This window comes from Herpailurus yagouaroundi, unplaced genomic scaffold (assembly GCF_014898765.1).
Source record: "Herpailurus yagouaroundi ecotype Mexico unplaced genomic scaffold, PumYag 182, whole genome shotgun sequence".
Lineage (NCBI taxonomy): Eukaryota > Metazoa > Chordata > Mammalia > Carnivora > Felidae > Herpailurus > Herpailurus yagouaroundi.
In genome coordinates, this window is record NW_024412413.1 from 5,174,591 (window position 1) to 5,193,259 (window position 18,669).

The window sequence follows — 18,669 nt, forward strand, 5'->3', positions numbered from 1 at the left end:
GCCGGTTCGCAGCTCTCTCTGCACCGCCCCCCCTGCCCCCTCCCGCCTCCCCCCAGCTCCCTGCCCCCAGCCCGCCAGGCCACTGCCCTGCGTCAGAGCCATGGGCGCACACAGCAGCCGGCGGCCCAGGCTGCTCGCCCTCCCGGCTCCACACGTGCACGGGTTGCGTGACCCCCCTGAGCTCAGTGTCCCCATCTGTACGCAGAGGAAATGACATTCCCCCCTCGCAGGGCTGTGGGAGAGCTCGGCGAGACTGTGCGTGGAAGGCGCTGGCACAGAAGAAACACCCAGCCCAAGCGCCCTGACCCCTGACCCCGGCCCGGACCCCCACCCTTATTACAGCCGGGAAGGTGGGGGGGGGGGAGTGGCGGCTTCCACGTCTGCTCTCGGGGCCCTAGGGTCACGTCCCAGTGCCTTCGCCTGGCATGGAAGTGCCTGGTGGCCGCCAACCCCCCAGACTCACCCCTGCCAGGAGCGTCTGTCCTGCACCGTTTGAGCCCCTGGACGGCCTTGGCTCAGGCCGTGCCCTCCCCCTGCGTCCCTTCCTCATCTTCCTGACTCTGCGCGGGGGTTCAGCTCGACACCAGCTCCCCCGGCTCCCCGAGGGCTCTCCCTGAGCCCCACCTCCACCTCGGCACCAGGCACGGCCCCCGGGCACTCCCCGCTGGCACAGCGCGGACCTCCCGCTCTTGTTTGCGGGTCCCCGTGCGGCTCCCCCATCAGCTCTGAGCCCCGAAGGGCAGGGCCCACCCCTGGCTCAGGTCTGTGCCCCCAGCACCCAACCAGGCCTGGCAGAAGGTGCGGCCAGTGAGGGCTTAGGTGTGGACACTGGTGTTGAGCGAAAGGAGCATTGGTGACCCTGGCCCCGCGAGGCTGCTGGCCGTGAGGGGCCAGGCCACCCGCAAGGCGCCCGGGAGGACCGGTGGCCCCCAAGGACAGGGGCGGGTGGCTCTCAGGGACAGGAGCCGGCCGATCGATCGGCTTCCTGCCCTCACGGACGGGAGCTCCCTCCGTGACCGCGATGTGAGTGCCACAAAAGCAGAACAAAAGCTGACATTCGCCGACTCTTTGTTCTGAGGTGCAGTGTTCCTGACGTGCATGGACTGCCCTGGGGTGACGGGCCCTGCTATGTCCAGATGGGCCAGGCCAGAGCTGGCAGTGAGAGGCCCCGTTGGCCAGCAGTGAGGAGTGGCAATCGGGTGGGTTCTGAGGCCCAGAGAGGTTGAGTGACTTGCCCAGGGTCACACGGCTGGCGAGGGAGAGACCTGAGATCTGAACCCAGGCCTGCCCCCCAAGGCCAGGGGCAGTCACCACCCCCAGCCCGTCTGCAGGGCCCTGTGGTACTGTAACCAAGACAAGCCGCATGGAGGGGGTGCCCTGTGAGCAGGGTCTTGAAGGATGAGTAGGAGTGTGCCACGTAGAGAAAGGGGCGGTGTCCCCAGCCTGTGGGAGCAAACTCGGGCGTTCTGGAGAGGCTTTGGAGAGGGGAGCACAGATGTGGACACAGTAGTCGGAGTCTGGTGGTGAGAGGCCCCGAGTGCCCGCTAAGGCCTCTAAACTTTACCCTTGAAGAAACCCTGACCAATTTTTTTTTAATGCCATTGATTTCGAAATATTTCACTTTGCGCAAAAGAATATACGTAAGGGGTGCCCGGGGGGCTCGGTCCGTTGAGCTTCTATTCGATTTCGGCTCAGGTCATGATCTCTCAGTTGGTGGGATCGAGCCACTCCCTGACAGTGTGGAGCCTGCTTGGGATTCTCTCTCCCTCTTTGTCTGCCCCTCCCCTACTCATGCAGTCCCTCGCTCTCTCTCTCTCTCTCTCTCTCTCAAAATAAATAAGCGTAAAAAAAGAACATACATAAAATGTATAATGCAATAAACGCCACCTCCCACTGCCCGGCCTGTGCACAGAGCGACGACAAGAAGCCCCCCGCATGCCCCACCCCAGCGCCCCCGACTCGGTTCCCCCGGCCTGAATTTCGCACCTGCTGGCCTCACTCACCTCCCCCAGGCGGTCGCTGGAGGAGCTTTTGCTGTCCGGAGAAGTCTCTCTGGGCAAATACAGAGGCTGGCCTGATCGCGGGGCCCAGCAGCAGGGACTGCCTCCTGGAGGCCCTGGCCAGGGTCACGGGTAATGCCGGCTCCCTTCAGAGAAAGGGGAGCCTCATTTCCGCATCAGCTGAAGAGCAGAGACGAGTAAGAAGGACATTCCTGCTGCCCCCGTGTCTCAGAAGGGCCACCAGAGGCAGGGAGAGGAGCTACGGGAAGGATTCGGCCCATATGATAAAGGTTTCCCAGCTAACTGAACAGTAGAAAGCAATGGGCTGTGGGCTAGTGAGCTCCCTGTCCCTGGGGGAAGCCAAGCAAGGTCTAGACAACCACCTGGAGTTCCTCCACAAGCGTCCTCACACTTCTTCTTCCTTGAGCCCCTGGGGCTTCCTCTGTCTCAGCATCTCCCTGCCTGATGTCACTGTCTGCCTCTCCAGATGCAGCTGCCAAGGCCAGAGTCTGAATCATCCAGGCCTCCCCCCCAACTAAGTCCCCAGGGCTGGGATAGAGCAGAAAACCCTGCATCAGATAAGCCCCGCTCTTAGGGAACAGATGTGGCGGCGGGAAGGCGGACGGTCCTCAAACGAAGGCATGTGAAGAGTGTGGCAGTGAGCAGGGGGTCGGGGGTGCAGGTGGGTCAGGAAGGCCTCCCTGAAGAGCCATCTGCACCGAGACCTGAGGTTGCTGAGAAAATGAGCCGTGCACAGATGTCTGGGAGAGCAGCCTGGGCAGAGGAAACGGCAAGTGCAAAGGCCCTGAGGCAGGGGCGCCCAGGAATGTTGGAGGAACAACTAAGAAGCCCTAAGAGGGCTGGAGAGGAAGACAAAGGAGGCGTGGCAAGTATGAGGGGGCAGCATGGAGAGACACCAGAGCCTTGGTAATAAGAAGCCATTAGAGACTTTCAAGCAGAAAAGATTTATTTGTAACATTTATTTATTTATTTTGGAGAGAGAGAGCTCGAGTGGGCAGGGGTTGGGTAGCAGAGAGAGAGAGAGAGAGACAGGGAGAGAGAGACTCCCAAGCAGGCTCCATGCGTTCGGCACGGAGCCCGACGCAGGACTTGATCTCACGAACCCTGAGATCATGACCTGAGTTGAAATCAAGAGTCAGACGCTTAACCAACAGAGCCACTCAGGGGCCCCCTATATCTTTTTAAAAAAGTGTTAAATACTTATTTATTTTGGAGAGAGAGAGACAGCGCGTGAGCAGGGAAGAGGCTGAGAGAGAGAGAGGGAGACACAGAATCCGAAGCAGGCTCCAGGCTCCCAGCTGTCAGCACAGAGCCCGGCGCGGGGCTCGAACCCACGGACCGCGATATCCGTGGCCTGAGCCAAAGTTGGACGCTTAACCGACTGAGCCACCCGGGCGCCCCACGCCCCCTATATTTCAAAAATATATAAGAAGCACAGAGAACTCTGGCTTCCGTGTCGAGAATGCACTGTCGGGAGGTAAGGGCAGAGAAATCAGCTAAGAGTATTGAAATCCTCGAGGGCGGCGGCTTGGACCAGGGCGGCGGCAGGGAAAGCGGTTAGGTTCCGCGTGTATTTTGAAACGACGAGATACTGGCTGGCGGGTTGGACCTGGGTGTGCGAGAAAAGAGCTGCCATCAGCCGAAAAGGGGACCGAAGAGGAGCGGGTTTAGCAGGAAGCCTAGGAGTTTGGTTTCGGGCGTGTCGAGGACGAGATGCCAGCTGGGTACCCAAGGGGACAGCCAGGAGGTGGTTGGATGTTCCAGAATAAAGTCCGGGGAAGAGGCCTCGGCACGTAGACAGGATTAAAGTCACCAACCCCGACGACGGCTAAGACAGACACCAGAGGACGGGAGGTGTGTGGGCGTGGGGCCTTGGGGCGGCGACAGACTGTCCTTTCTGATGTCGGCCTCCCTCTCCACGCGTGGGGAGCCGTTGCTTTTGAACCGGTGCCCTACCGACGGCCATGTCATTGATCCCCACCTCCCGCCATCGCCCGCGTTGCTGCAGCGAACGGGCTTGTACATCCTTCGCCCTTGCGCGCAGATTTGGGGGATGATTGTGAAATGGAGTTGTGGGGTCAGAGGGCATGTGCGTCTGTAACTGTGCAGCACGTCAGACTGCCTTCCGGAAATGACCTTGATGTCTCTGCTACTGTAGCAACGAGGCAGAGGTTCCCCCCCCCCCCGCCCCCCCGCCCCCCACCAGCCCCACAAACCAGCAAGCACGAGGAGCGCACAACCTTTTTGGTCTTTGCCGAAGTGGTGGGTGCGAGCACGCGGAAGGGTCCCGTTTGGTGGCCCGGGATGCTTTCTCCTTATGGCTTTGATTTGCATTGATCTTATTTTTTGACTTTGTTTTTCTCTCTCCACTTGGCAATTGGTCTGCTCAGATGCTCTTTTCCTGGATCCTTGGGGGTCATTTCCGTTTTGTTGGCACTTCACTCATCTCGTCGAGGTTGTCTGGTGCCGTTGGACGGAGTTGAGCGGGCGGGCTCCCTCGCTCCTCTCTGATCATCTGTCTGCTCACCTCGGTTTGCCGAGCCCCTGCTGTGTGCCCGGCATCATTATTGTCCTGGGGATATGGTAGTCGACCGAACCGATGAAACGCCTGCTTTTATGCGCAGAGGATTTTAAACCTACGTGGGTAACACCTGTGCACGGCTAGATTTTAGTTAGCGCTAGAGAGCAAAACAGCACAGCACGGAAGGAATTGGAGACGGAATGCAGCTTCTTTGGGTGGTCAGAGAGGGTCTCAGGCACAGGTGACTTGAAGGCCATGAGGGAATAAGTCACGTGTCTCTCTGGGAGAAGAGATGGGTGCCTGGGTCCTCGGGAAACAGAACCAATAGGAGAGATGTGGATACAGATACAGATACACATATACGTAGAGATACGCTCCAGATGTAGATATAGACACGCTGTAGATATATATACACTGTAGATACGGATAGGCTATAGAAATAGATACTGACACCCTGTGAGTACAGGTGCAGATATATAAAAAGATTTACTACAAGGAATTGGCTCGTGCAGTTTTGGAGGCTACGCGGTCCCGCGATCCGCAGTTGGCAAGCTGAAGACCCGGGAGAGTGGATGGTGCGCGCGGGCCGGGACGCGGCCCAGGCTGAAGGCCGGAGAAGAACGACGTCCCAGTCGGAAGACGCCAGGCCGAGAGGGGACTCTCCCCCGGTCAGCCAGCTTGTCCGATTCAGGCTTCCGATGGACCGGGAAGGGCGGTCAGCTTTACACAGTCACCGGATTCCGATGTGAGCCTCATCCAGAAACACCGGAGCAGACGCACTCAGAATCATGTTTGCCCAGATACCTGGCTCCACCCCCACTGCCCAGTCGAGCTGACCCACGAAATGCGGCATCCGGGTCAGGGTGGAGTGAACAAGAGAGAGGAGACAAGAGCTTGATCAGAGGCGATGGAGAGAGAAGGTTTTGGCTTCCTCTCTGATGGGACGGGGGCCCGGAAGGATTTTCAGCCGAGCGGTGACATGATCTGATTCGGGTTTTCACAGGGTCCCTCTGGCCCAGGGTCCCAAGGAAGCCACTGCAGGAAACCTGTGGGCCCGACCCGCGGTGGGAGAAGGGGGTGCAGGAAGCGTGTGGTTCACGGGTACAGAAGAAGCCGGGCCCGCTAACGGATCGGAGTGGGCTTTGAGGGAAGAGGGGGGCCAGATGTAGCCCTGGGGCTCCGGTGCAGGCCACAGGAAGGATGGTCTTATATTTCCTGAGGTCAGGACCATTGTGGGAAGGCCGACTGGGGAAGAAGATCCGGGTTTTAGTTTAGAGCAGGTTACGTTTGAGATGTCCGGTGAATCTCCAGTTGGTGATGCCAGGTGGACAGTTTGGAAATCCCTGAGGTCAGAGAGTCCTCGATGTATAGTGTCTGAGCCCCCGGGAGGAGATGAGCTCCTCAGGGGCGATGGAGGTGGAGAGGAGAACGGAGGGGAAGGGGGGAAGGGACGTGGAGAGGAGCGTGAGCAGCGGTGACCAGAGAAGCAGAAGGAGAACCGGGAGAGGTTCCGGAGTGTCGCGGAGACCCGCCGTGTTCCCCCCTCGCCCCCCCCCCCGGGCGGGGGCGGGGGGGGGGGGTGGGGAAGGGAGAAAAGGACCAGAATCGACCACGGGATTTAGCAACACGGAAGCCTTGGGTGACCTTGACAAGGGCAAATTCCGCGGAGTAGTTGGGACAAAAGCCTGTCTGCGGGGGCCGAGGGACAGCGGAAATGGAAAGCCAGCGGTCACTTCCTCCTCCTGCCTTTTCGATTCAGCCACAGCTCACGTCTCAGTGTCTTGCAAAGAACCAGAAATTGCATTTATTTATTTATTCCTTCCTGCCTTTGTCTTTAAGTTCATTTCAGTTTTGTTAAGGAGTGTTTATCTACTTTGAGAGAGCGGGAGAGGGGCAGAGAGAGAGGAAGAGAGAGAGAGAGAGAGAGAGAGAGAGAATCCCAAGCCGGCCCTGTGCTGTCAGCGTGGAGCCCGACGCGGGGCTCGAGCTCACAAACCGTGAGATCATGACCTGAGCTGAAACCAAGAGTCAGACGCTTAACCGACTGAGTCACCCCGGCCAGCGCCCCAACTTAATTTCACTTTTAAGGTAGCAGTTGCTTTTTCCTGGAGTTTGTTTGGCCTTTCTTTTTTAATTTTCTGAGTGGGATCGTTAATTCACGTCCTGTCTATTAATACCAGTATTTAAAGCTGTAAATTTTCCTCTGAGCGTCTCCTGAGCATCCCACAGGTTCTGAGATGTGCTATTTTCATTTTTATTATGGTCCCCATTTTCTGGAATCTTAATTCCCTGGCTCTCTCTTGGACCCAAGAGTTATTAGAGAGTTCCTAAACGTCTTGGTGGTAGAGTTGGCTTTGATTTGTGGTTTGGTTGTAAATGCTTTCAAATTCTAGTGTATCGTGATCAGAGCACGTTATCTCCTTGTTGAAGTTGGGAGTTTGCTCTCTTCGTGGTCTGATAGTCATTTTCTGTGCGTTTGTTTTCAAGGCCCTTTGACTAGAAGGCGGATTGTGTTGAATGCGCACACACACGCACACATCTGCACACGACACACACACACACACATTTGTCAACTTACTCTGTAATGGACAGAGAGGTTAATCAAAACGCGTGAGTACCAGTGGGGCCCCTGGGCGGCGCAGTGGGTTGAGCGTCCGACTCGATTTCAGCTCAGGTCATGATCCCAGGGTGCTGGGATCGAGCGTGGAACCTGCTTGGGATTCTCTCTGTCTCCCTCTGCCCCTCTCCCCGGCTTGCATGCACACACTCTCGTTCGCGCGCTCTCTCTCTCTCTCTGAAATCAAAAAAATATGTATTTTCATTTACGTTTGTAAAAAATGCACAAATACTAGCCAACGTGTCTCCTGCTTCCTACATTTCCAGCAGTTCTGGCCCCGTAAGGCAGAGGCCGTGTTATCTGGTGCACAGACGCCCCTTACTCTGGTGACTCATCCTTGATCGACCCCCGCCCAGCGCCCTGCTTTTTCTCCCGCTAGACTCCAGCTTTACCTAAGATTCGGATCCAGACCCCTGCCATCTGCCCAGCCTTTTACGTTACACCCACGTGACCCCGTTCTGCCTTCAGGAGACCTTGTTTGTCATCTGGTCTGAGAGTCTTTTTTTTTTTTTTTTTTTTTAAGCGAGTGTGTACGGCTCATTAGCATTTCCTGACGTGGCAGCTACATTTGGTGTTAGTTCTGTCATGGTTTGTGATGGGCTTCCCGCTTTTCTAGCGTTTGTGGAGGTTTGTCAATTTTCGCCATATGGTCTCTGTTTTCTTTGTTTCATTTTTTGTGTCTGTGTCTTGTGACAATTTGCAAGGCTGTGTTTTTGATCCTGTGGTTATCTTTATAATTATGCTGTGATAGGACACCCTTAATTCTCTCTTTCTTTAGACCATGTTTATTTTCTCCCTACATATGAAGGATGTCCAAATCCGAATATTTCTGTTTCCTTTCCCCTTCTCTCCCTTCCGCCAAATGCTTTTGGTTGCTTGTGTTTTATGATTTTTTTTTTTTTCTGTTTACTGTTGTGCGCCCAATTTTACTGAAACCTCGGGACGATTCTTCGGACCCCTGAACGTAGGTGACGAAGACGTGGTTGATGGGATATTCCCTCCTTCCGTCTCACCTCTACCCTCCTACCCTTTATCATTTACACCGGCCCTCTGTTTTCGCTTTCCTTCTTTCCTGTAATAGTCACGACCCTCGGCTTTGTCTCAGACGGTCCTGCCGTTAAGTAGATTCTCGCTGCCAGGGCCCTTGCCGTGCTCCCCCCGGTTGGCCTTGGTCCTCGAGTAATTTATATATAAGGACTCGCGAGAACTCTGTTTCAAAAAGAGGCTCAGAAAGACGATGGGAAACTTGAAAGATGGTTCATCTGGGTTTTCCATTCTTGGTTCGTGCCTCCTTCAACACGTACGTAGGAAACCCCTGTGATGTGCCTGCCGATTACGTCCCAGTCCCTGAGAAGACAGCAGTGAACACAGAACTCAAACCCTTTGGTCCCCTCGTGGCTTACTTTCTAGCTGGGGAGACACGTAGTAAATTGGACCAGTAAGTAAACTTGGTGGATGCTATGGAGAAAGGTAAAGCAGGTGGGGGGGGGGGGTCACTGGACCTGGCTTTGCTCCGGGCAGAGGACGAGGCTCTGTGGAACCCCTACCCTGAGCCCACGCACGTGTCCCCGCGGATGCAGAGCAGGGAGGTTGGCCTGCTTCTCGGCCTCTTGCCTGCTCCGGAAGGATGGGCTGTGCTGGCCTTGTCAGAGCCCCGCCCTCAACTCCCCGGCCTTGGCCCCCCTAACACACCCTGGGGCTTGATTGACGATGGCTTATCGGTTAAGAGCCGTGATCAGATGCGAGTAACAGAAGCCCAGCCGCCCTGGCATGGAGGTGAGCTGTCAGGACCCAGCACCAGAACCAGGTTCCTCCCGGCCCCCCCCCACGTCACCTGCATTAGCGAGTGTCCCTCCTTCTCGCGCTCTTACCTGGATTCGTGTCCCCTCCGCAGTGGACTTCCGCCTACACGGGACTGGGTCACGTGACCAGCCCGTCTGCCAGGAAGTCTGGGAAGGTAAGTGTCTGCGACTAGGCCGTTACCCCTTTGAATGGATGTGGGACAGAGGACTCACAGTGCCATCGCGACGCTGCTGTTCAAAGCTGTGAGTGCCCTGTGGGCCAGTGTTTGCACTCCTGCCCCTGCCCCATGGGTCTCTCGGCCCGTCCCTGAGCCAGGAGCACCCTGGTTTCCGCCCCATCGCTTCGTGGGATATGGTCGCATCCAGTGACGTGATCCCAAGATTCACAATGGTTTTTATTACGATCGTGAGTGGTATTGGTGCCTGTTCTTAATATCTTCTAGTTTTTTATAGCAAGGGTGACTGTATGGTTTATCATCCAAATGAAAATCCTTACTAGCCCGGAAGGGGAACAGTATTAAAAATTATGTCAGAACAGCTGGTGTTCTCTGGGATGACCCACGCTGAGACACGTGGTCACTCTGGTAATTGTTGCCACAGATAAACACCATCGGGCTTTGGAGGTGAATCTGATGTCTCGTGGATTGAAAGTCGTATCTCTGTATCTGCGTTCTGTCCTAACAATTACCCTGTTGATTCTCTTGGATTTTCTGTGTACATTGTCTGCTGTTAGTTGTGATTCAGTTTCTTCTTTTCCACTCCTGAGACACTGTGCTTTTTTCTTGTCTTATTGCATGGGCCACGGGTGCTGGTCCTGGATGGGGCCATAGTGGTGGCGGACGTGATCGTCCTGCTTCCCGTGTTAAAGCCAAATGCTTCTCAGTATCCAGAAGTCACGCACGCGGAGAAAACCTGGCTTCTGGCACTGAGGCCCAGCAGAAAGGTCCTCAGTGAGTCCCCACGGAGGAGACACCAGGTGATGTTTTCTTTCCTTCTGCTTCCCCAGAAAACCCTTTCGCCGTGCCTCAGGATGGGGGAGGTGAGCCCCGAAGCGCCCGGCACGACCTCCGAGAAGAACCACGTCAGCAGAGACCCCAGGGAGAGCCGAGGTGGCTGCAGCGGTGGCACAGGAGGGAATGCCACCTGTGCCCCAAACCCCCTTCCGCGGACTTCTAAGACTAGGAGCAAACTCAGGGGTGGGGGCCGGGGGCCGTAAGGGAGGGAGGGGGTCGTGAGCCACCCGTTCGCAAGCAATAGTCCCGTTCTGGGCCGGTGGCTTCTGAGAGGTGACGCCAACGTGGACTCAGGATGGGCAACACAGAGCCACTCTAATGCAAGCCTGTGCGATGTACCCGTGGGCCCCTTGCCTCCGCTCCCTCCAGTCGTGGCCTGTGGGCCTTTCCGTGTCAGAATACTGAATGTGAGTGTGTGTGTGTGTGTGTGTGTGTGCGCGTGTGTGCGATCTGGGGTGTTCTTTTGTTTGCTGAGTCTCTGTTGGGGTCCCCGAGTCTTCTTATGGGCAGAGGTCCCCTGTGCTGGGGGTCCTTGCCGGCGTCCCGGGGCAAGCTTTTCGCCACAGCTGGCAGCTGGGACCCAGCTGCCATCAGCGGTGTCTCAGAGGCCACTGGGGCTTCGCAAATGCTAGTGAGGGTTTGTGCTTCTGGAATTTATTCCTGTCACAACGTGGTAACAGGAGACGCGTCTTGGGCCATCCATGGCGCAGGCACTCGGCCGCGTGTCTTTGTGCACACGCTCTCCCGCCGCCTGGGAGGGGGGTGTGGTGAGCCCCCTGCAGAAACGGCTCTGAGGAATGAAGGTGCCAGGGTCACAAGGCCAGGAGGAGACCGTCCCCTCTGTTTGATCTTAGGGGTGTGGGAACCCAAAGTCCAAGCTCCCCAGCCCAGGGCACCCCCAGCGCAGTCCCTGGGAAATCTCGCCAGTGGCTTCTCGGCGGACTGGCTGTCGCCCCGAGTTCTCCGCCCACCACTGCCCTGAAACCGGCATCCACACAGCACATCCTGGTTAAGCACCTGCTGTGTGTCAGGCCCCAGGCTGGGCCGTGATGGGGACCGGCCCTGAGGCAGACGGGCTTTGCCTCTGCCCTGGTGGGGCCACCATCTGATGGGATAGACAGACACACAGATCTGTGCCGGACAGGGGGCTGTGGGAGCCCCCGGGGAGGGGGACGTTTCTAGAAACCATTCTAGTTTAAGGTGAGACTTCCAGAAACCCGATGCCTGTGACATCCGTCCGCAGAGCTCCCTACCACCACCGCCACCCCTGCTGGCCCAGGGCACACACACGGAAGGGCATTGCCCCGGAAATGATCACGTGAATCTCCCAAGGCCACACTGCCAGTGTAGACACCCTCGTCCTGCTGGTGTCAGCGATGACCAGGCCTCCCCCAGCACTTGACTCGGTGGCCCCTGCTCGATACACGGGTGTCCCCTGATGGCACCTCCTCACCTAGCCAGACCCAGTGTTCTTGCACACGGACTATCTGCCCTTCAGACACAGCAAGTGAGCGGGCGGGCCCCTGCTCGTGGCGCTGGTTTCACGGCTGGGGAGAAGTGGGTCACGACTGAGGATGCTACCAATAGCGACCAGTGCGTGGCCGAGAGAATTCAGCCCAAACCGTCCGTTGGTGACCGTCTCGCTGAGAAGCGAGAGTCAGCCGCGGGCATTAAAGCCAGGGGGAAGGCGTCCAAGTACAAAGGGCCTGCGGCAGCACCACGCTGGATGGTTTCGAGGAGCCGGAGAAATCCAGGGTGGCTGGGACCCAGAGGGAGGGCAGAAGGGGCAGAGGGAGAGGGAGTCCGTAAGGCTGTGCACACAACGGCCCGTCCTTGGATGAAGCGCTCTCCGTGCACCCTGACCCTCTGTCCCTTCCACAGCTCTATAAAGAAGGGACGCTGCTCGTTTCGTGGACTAAGGCTGAGACCCCGATGGCCCCCGTGGCTTGCCACAGGCCGTGGGGGGCCAGATGCACGGTTTCCGTGCGTCTCCCCAGACTGGGGTGCCCGAGCGTATGGCCTGGCAGGGGCAACATGGGAAAACTTTGCTTGGGGTCTTGAGTAGGGCTGGGCGTGTCTTCCCTTCCCCGGACACCGTGGGGGGCCTTGGAGAGGTGCTCGGCAGCCGTCCCCGCCCCACCCCTCCCAGGCGGGTCACCCCTCACCTGAATGCATCCTAGGTGCCGAGCTTCGGGAATCAGGGGGACCTGAGGGTCGGGGGTGGGGCGGCCACAGAGACCCAGATTCTGACATCAGCTCCACCCCAAGAGCAGTGTGACCTCGGGCAGGTCCTGTGCTTCCCCTGCCCTCAGTTTACCCCTCGGGAAGAGGAAGGAGTCAGGCCAGGGATGTAGGGGGCTGTGTGTCTGGCTTCCCGTGGTTGTGGGTGACCCACACACAGCTGCTCGCTCAGAGGTGCCTCCTGGGCCACGGAGGAGCTGGCTGGCTGTCCCCACCCCCCAGGCCTGGAGGCTGCTATCCCTTAGACCAGCCGGGGCTCGGACCCGCCTGATCTGCAGCCCGGAGAATTACGGTTTGCAAGGCTCTGCTTTGGGCCCCACCAGCAGTCTTTTCCGGGAGTGACTGATAACCCTGTGGGGGCTCGGGATGGAACATTCCGTCGGGGCGGAGGCCTCCCATATGTAGCTCAGCAGACATCCAAGACGCAGCAGGCCAGTGCGGGACAGCCTGCCGGGCAGAGCGCGTGGCGGGCGGGGACCCACAGCAGCGCCCCTTCCCAGCTCCTCTCCGAGCCCGTGTGTCACCTGACGGGTGTGTGGGTCGGGCGGGGGGCGTGAGAGGGAGGGGCCGGCAGTCACGGCCTCCCAGAGGGGCTGACAAGGCGCCCCGCGCGGCGGGCACGGGGACGAGTGTGCAGGTGCATCCCTCCCAGTGTCAAGGGCTCCTCCAAGGCCGGCAGGAGCCCAGCTCATCCCAGTGAAAACCTGTCCCCATCCTACTGTGGCAGGCCACCTTGCCAGTCAGCAGCGCATCCCTGAGAACCAGATACGGGGTAGTGACGAGTTCCGGTAGAGATTTACCGCGTTAGTGTTTTTTATTTTTAGCGACTCGCAAACCCGGGTGTTCAAGCTGCCTCTGTTTCCTTTTTACTGTGAGCTTCTGGCTTATCACCGCGTCATTTGTAACAATGCCAGTAATAATAGTACAAAAAGAAAAATAAAAAGCAGAGAAAGGAGAAGACGACGTACCTTCCTGAAGAATTTGTGCCCGACGCTGGCCGGCCGGTCCGTGTAGCCGGCGCCCCGTATCCGTAAGGGCCTCCCCCCCACCCCCCAACCCGGGAACGCTGTGCGATTAACAAGCAGTTCGATCGATGCTTTAAGTGTCGGCCGTGTATGGTGTAATCGGTGTGGTCGGGCGCCTGTTCAGGACCAGGACTGGGCAGCACCCTTGGGCCTCTCCGGCCTCACCTTGACCTCTGACGTCGCCCGCGCCTCAAGGAACAGCCCACTCTCCCGCAGACCTGCCCGGAGCCGCCAGCCGCCTGGGGGACGGCTGACACGAAACGGGCCTTAACTGCACACACGCGCATGTGGATCCCGTGTCTCCGTGGTTCCTGATACTTTACCAGGACAGGTGGGCAGTTAGCTACGGTGCATGGGGTTTCTCTTCACCATCCCAAACACCCTTGAGGCAAGCTTGGCCCTGGGGCTGGAAGGAAGGGTTTGGGAGGGGAGGTGGGGCGGGGAGGGGGGACAGGAAGAAACATGGCCAGGGGCGGGGCAAAGAGACTTCGGCCACAAGACCCTTCTCGGCTCACCATCCAATCAGAAGCTCTCTTTAGATCATTTCAGTCACAGCGAGACTGTGGGTGACGCCGTGCCGGGCACTGTCTCCCCCGTAGATCCCCGGACCCTCGTCCACAGCAGGTGGGGAGTCAGACCCTCCACCGCACCCCTCCCCAGCCCGTCACCCCGGCCCCGGCCCCGGCCCCGGCCCGGCCGCCAGCTCAGCTGACGCCCCATTCGCTGGGTCTGCTGGAGCCCATGCCATCAAACACAAAAACAAAAACGGAAACAAACCAAAACCACCTTTTCCAGGGTCACAGACTTTAAAAACATGGTGTCTTGGTTCACTTTAATTTTTTCACCGTGGCTGATTGGGCAGGAAGAGCTGTGACTCTTCAGAAGTGAATTTGCAGGTTCCTCGACGATCCAGAATGACGTGACAGCTCCGAGTGGCGTTATGGGGGGCGTTTCTTGTCTGTGTGGAGGGGCAGCCTTGTCATCACAGAGCGACGTCCGTGGGAGACCCCCCCCCCCCCATCCTCTGCCGTGGAAATCTGGAGTCGGAATGGCAGAGGTGACTTTCAGGAACTCCTGACCTTACCGCTTAGCTGGCGGGTGTCGGATGCCGTCTGTCTGGTCCCCACAGCCATCTGTAAGGTCAGGGTGAGGGGAGCCAACCCCCCAGTGAGTGGTGACACTGCTCACTGCCACCTGCAGCCCCCGAGCCCATCACCGGGCAGGGGCAATGCCCTTTCCCCCCCAGAACTCAGACGCTGCGCACCTGCTATGTGGCCAGCACCACCTGAGGCCCCCCCCACCCCAGCCAGCCTGCGGCACAAACACGGCACCAGATGGGAGTTAAACAAACGTAGGCAACCTTGGGGGCTGTGGTCCGGAAAACAGATGTCGAAGTTGAACAATTAGGCGAGACAGAAGGTTCTAGAAGATCCACTCGTTCACGCATGCATTCGTTCATCAGTTCGACAAATATTTATCCCGCTCTGAACCCAGCGCACATCTGGGAGCAGTTCCTGCCAAACACAGGGATGTCAGGGAACATGGGCTGGGATCCCCTGGGAATTGGCCAGTCGTGCCCAACAGGAAGGCCCAGATCCACAAGACAAATAGGGATCCCCTCCATGATGGTGACCTTGGAGGTGGCATTGTCCCCGCCCCACCCCCAAGTTTTCAGTACCAGACCCGGCCAGATAGTTGGTGCCGGGTAGACGCTCGGTGAGTGACTGGCTTTGACCGTTAATCACACTGTATCGAAAACTCCTATCTTTGCATCAAAGCCCCAGTGAGCTTGCCCTTGACAGAGTGAAATTCAGGGCTGCTGCAGGAGCCACCTCCGGGAGGCACCTTTCACAGTGCTGTCACAGAAGCGGTCATGGGTTCCCAGGAACATCGTTTCTGTGGACCACGTCGCCAACAGCGGCCCCAGTGGGCTTGTGCAATGAGGTGCCCTGTGAATGGCCCTAAACCACCCTCCAAAATGTGCAGGATCCCGTGGAAGTCAGAGGAACCCCGGGGGGGGAGGGGCGGCGGGAGGGGAGATCGCGTGCTGGGGCGCGTGATTGAAAGTTACAGACGGCGCTGCCACCGCGGGCCCCCAGCGGAGCCAAACTGGTGGCCTGAGAGAATGTCTTCTTGGAACCCCACCTTGGTTTCTCACCTTTTGCTTCCGCCCCCGTGTCGTGTGTTCCGACTGGTGGGACACATCACGGGCAGAGAGGCAGGCAGCCTGAGTAACGTGCAATAACGGAGTTGGGATGCCGAGAGTGAGGGGCTCGGTCACCCCAACAAGGCAGGACCCCCCCCCCAGGTGGGTATGTCCACCCCAGGGTCAGCCAGACAAGGGCACGCGGGTGAGGGTGGGAAAGAACGCGTCCTCTCTCCTGCGTGGCCGGACTTCCCATGAGCAGGCACCGGGTCTCCCTGGGAGCTGATAACCGGGAAAACCAAAAAAAAACAAAAAAACAAAAAACAAAAACCCAGTAATATTCCTGATAATAATAATAATAATGTATTTTACACTGACTGTTGCTGCACTGTTTTGGTCTTTATATACAGTAGTTTTTATAAAGATGTCCTTAGGTTTTAATAAAGGAGGATCATGTCAACTGTTCCCTGTGCCGAAACTTGCTTTAATGTTTCAAACGCACCGGAGGGAGCCTGCCCCCGTGATCTGTGACTCTGCGCCCGGGAGGCTGGAAGAGGAGGGCCTGAGGTCTCGCTGGGGAGGCGTCCGGGGTGACATTACGGGCAGCTGGTCACACGCGTCCATCCGGAAGACCTCGGGGGCGTGGCCCCGAGGGCAGATGGAGAGGCCAGAGGGGGGACCCCTGCCCAAAGGACAAGAGCAGGTCGGAAAGGAGCCGAGCCCCGAGGCCCGGCCGGTGGCGTCCACAAGGACACAGGTGCAGGTGGGGACAGGGGCTGCACGAGGCGGCCCTGCTCCTTTGTTATCTCCGGGAAGCCTGAGCCTGGCCTGGCATGGGGGGCAGCGTGTATTCCCACACCTGGCCTGGAAGGTGGCCCTGGGTGACCGAGTGCCGCCACCAGCCCGTGGGTTCTCGGAGGACGACCGCGCCCGCCACACTCCAGGAGGGACAGACACGCTTGTCGGCAAACGGGGGTTTTGTGCCTCCCATACCTGCCGCCTGTGGGGACCGTGTGGGGGCCTCTTTCCACCAGGGTCTCAGCCCTGTTGACAATGTGGCCAGGTCAAAGCTCTGGTCTCAAAGGCCATTCGGAGCCCTGCCTCCCACACCCGACGGCCTGGCGTCCGGTCCCACGGCCCAATGGGGGGAGGGCAGACCCGGCACACCCCTCTCCTCACCAGTGCAGGGGGCATCCCGGCCGGAGGGGAGGAAAGGGACCAGAGGAGGGGAGGGCAGGGAGCTGGACGGATGTCACTGCTTTTGCTGCCGCAGGTGTGTTCTTGGGGCACATGGAGGCGTCTTTGGGGAACCCCGTGCTCCTAGGATGCAGCCATTTGTGCACGCGTGCACACAGACGCACACGCGCGCACACACACACGGGGACGTGGTCTTGCAACAGCAAGCCACCCCACAGCGTCCCTGCTGAGACCCCTCCCTCCCAGGCAGCCGTCCTGTCTCCCTGGAAGCTCCCTGCCCTCGGCAGAGCCAGAGGTGACAAGTCCCAGGGTCTGTGACCTCCCCTTCCTCAACCCCGCTCCTCCCAGCCTCTCCGCCTCTGCCTGGGGGCTCGAGCAGGGCTGCTGGCGGGGAGCAGACTGGCCACCAGGGAAGGAAATGCCAGCTCTCTCCCTGCAGGCGCCCCACGTCTTTGTGAGCGGTCATCTCAAAATCCCATCCCTACACACACACACACACACACTTATGCGCCTCCCCCGCCCGGCTCCGAGGAGGGGACAGGATCAACACCCCGAATGAAGAGTGTGCTCCTGGAAAGCTGCCTTCTCTCCCCCAGTTGTCCCTTATGCCGGGGGCAGGGGGACCATACATGGCAAGGGACAATGATCGCCTTCAGATCCCTCAGGGCCGCGGACGCCCAGCCAACTGCCTTGGGCTGGATCGAATGGGCAATGGGGAGCCGTGGGCAGGTGTGGGACAAGGGAGGGATGTCGTCAGTTCTCAATACCAGGAATGCAGAAGGAGGCCCCACCACACATGCAAAAAACATAAAAACCGATAAGAGACTTGGGAAAAACAAGTTCCCCAAACTGACGCTAGAAAATAGAAGTCGAAAGAGCCCTGTAACTATTAAATACGTTGAATCCGTAGGCAAATTATTCCCACCAAGCAAACTCCAGGCCCACCTCCAGGTGGGTCCCAGAAATGTCAGGGTGGTAGAACACCAGAGAACAATAACTAGAGGGGCGCCTGCGGGGGGCTCAGTCGGGTAAGCGTCCAACTCTTGATTTCAGCTCAGGTCCTGATCTCATGGTTCATGGGATCGAGCCCCACGTAGGGCTCTGCCCTGACAGCATGGAGCCTGCTTGGGATTCTCTCTCCCTCTCTCTCCATCTCCCTCTCTTTCTTTCTCTCTCTCAAAATAAATAAGGGGTGCCTGGGTGGCTCAGTCCGTTGGGCGTCCGGCTTCGGCTCAGGTCATGATCTCACGGTCTGTGAGTTCGAGCCCCGCGTCGGCCTCTGTGCTGACAGCTCGGAGCCTGGAGCCTGCTTTGGATTCTGCGTCTCCCTCTCTCTCTGCCCCTCCCCTGCTCGTGCTCTGTCTCTCTTTGTCTCAAAAATAAAAACATTTAAGAAAAATTTTTAAATAAATAAACTGCAAAAAAATGAAACCATAACCATAATCCACAGCATCAGCATATTAAAGGGAAGGATGTGATTATCTCAATAGGTACAGAAAAAAAAAAAAAATCAGTGCCCATTCAAGTTTTAAAATGCTGGGCAGGCTGGGAGCACAAGGGAATGTTCTCCAACCAGACAGCAGATACCTGTGAAAAACATATAGAAAACACCTTCCAGACCTGGAGTCCTGAAATGTTGAAAGCTTTCCTTTCAGATCAGGAGCTGATCAGCCCCGGACACCTGTTCTCGCCACTCCTGTCCAACGTCGAATATGAACTCCCAGCAGCACCGTGAGGCAGAGACGAGGAATCTTCCGAAGGTGTGAAGGCCGAAATAGAAGGAATTAAAATGCCACCTTTCAAGATGATATGATGGTACAGGGAGGAAATCCAAAATAAATTAAACCCAGCGGCTAAGCATAAAAACTATATATATATACATATATATATATATATATATACATCTCATTCAAGCAAAATCTGGCGGGGGTTGGTGAGAACCCTCTAGCATACATCACTCAGGGGCTCAGGCACCTCTATCCTGTTCACCATCATCTCACCCCGCAGCCACCAGGGTCACCGTGGCGAGGAAGGACAGAGCGTGAGGGTAGCTCATCAGCTCTTGGACACTTTGGCCCGGAGGTAA

General features: G+C 57.7%; 1 protein-coding gene across 5 annotated transcripts in view; it reads left to right on the plus strand.

Moving 5' to 3' along the window:
• Positions 1-18,457, plus strand: part of SHISAL1 (shisa like 1) — a 140,246-nt gene extending 121,789 nt beyond the window's left edge. For 4 of the 5 annotated variants that reach the window (XM_040490592.1, XM_040490593.1, XM_040490594.1 and 1 more), the window contains exon 5: positions 9,968-13,175. In XM_040490592.1, coding sequence (XP_040346526.1) covers position 9,968 — 1 coding nt within the window. In that variant the 3' untranslated portion in view covers positions 9,969-13,175. Of the gene's footprint in view, positions 1-9,967; positions 13,176-18,238 lie in introns of those variants that run through there. The other variant, XM_040490591.1, reaches the window with a different exon arrangement.
• Positions 18,458-18,669: the final 212 nt, after the last annotated feature.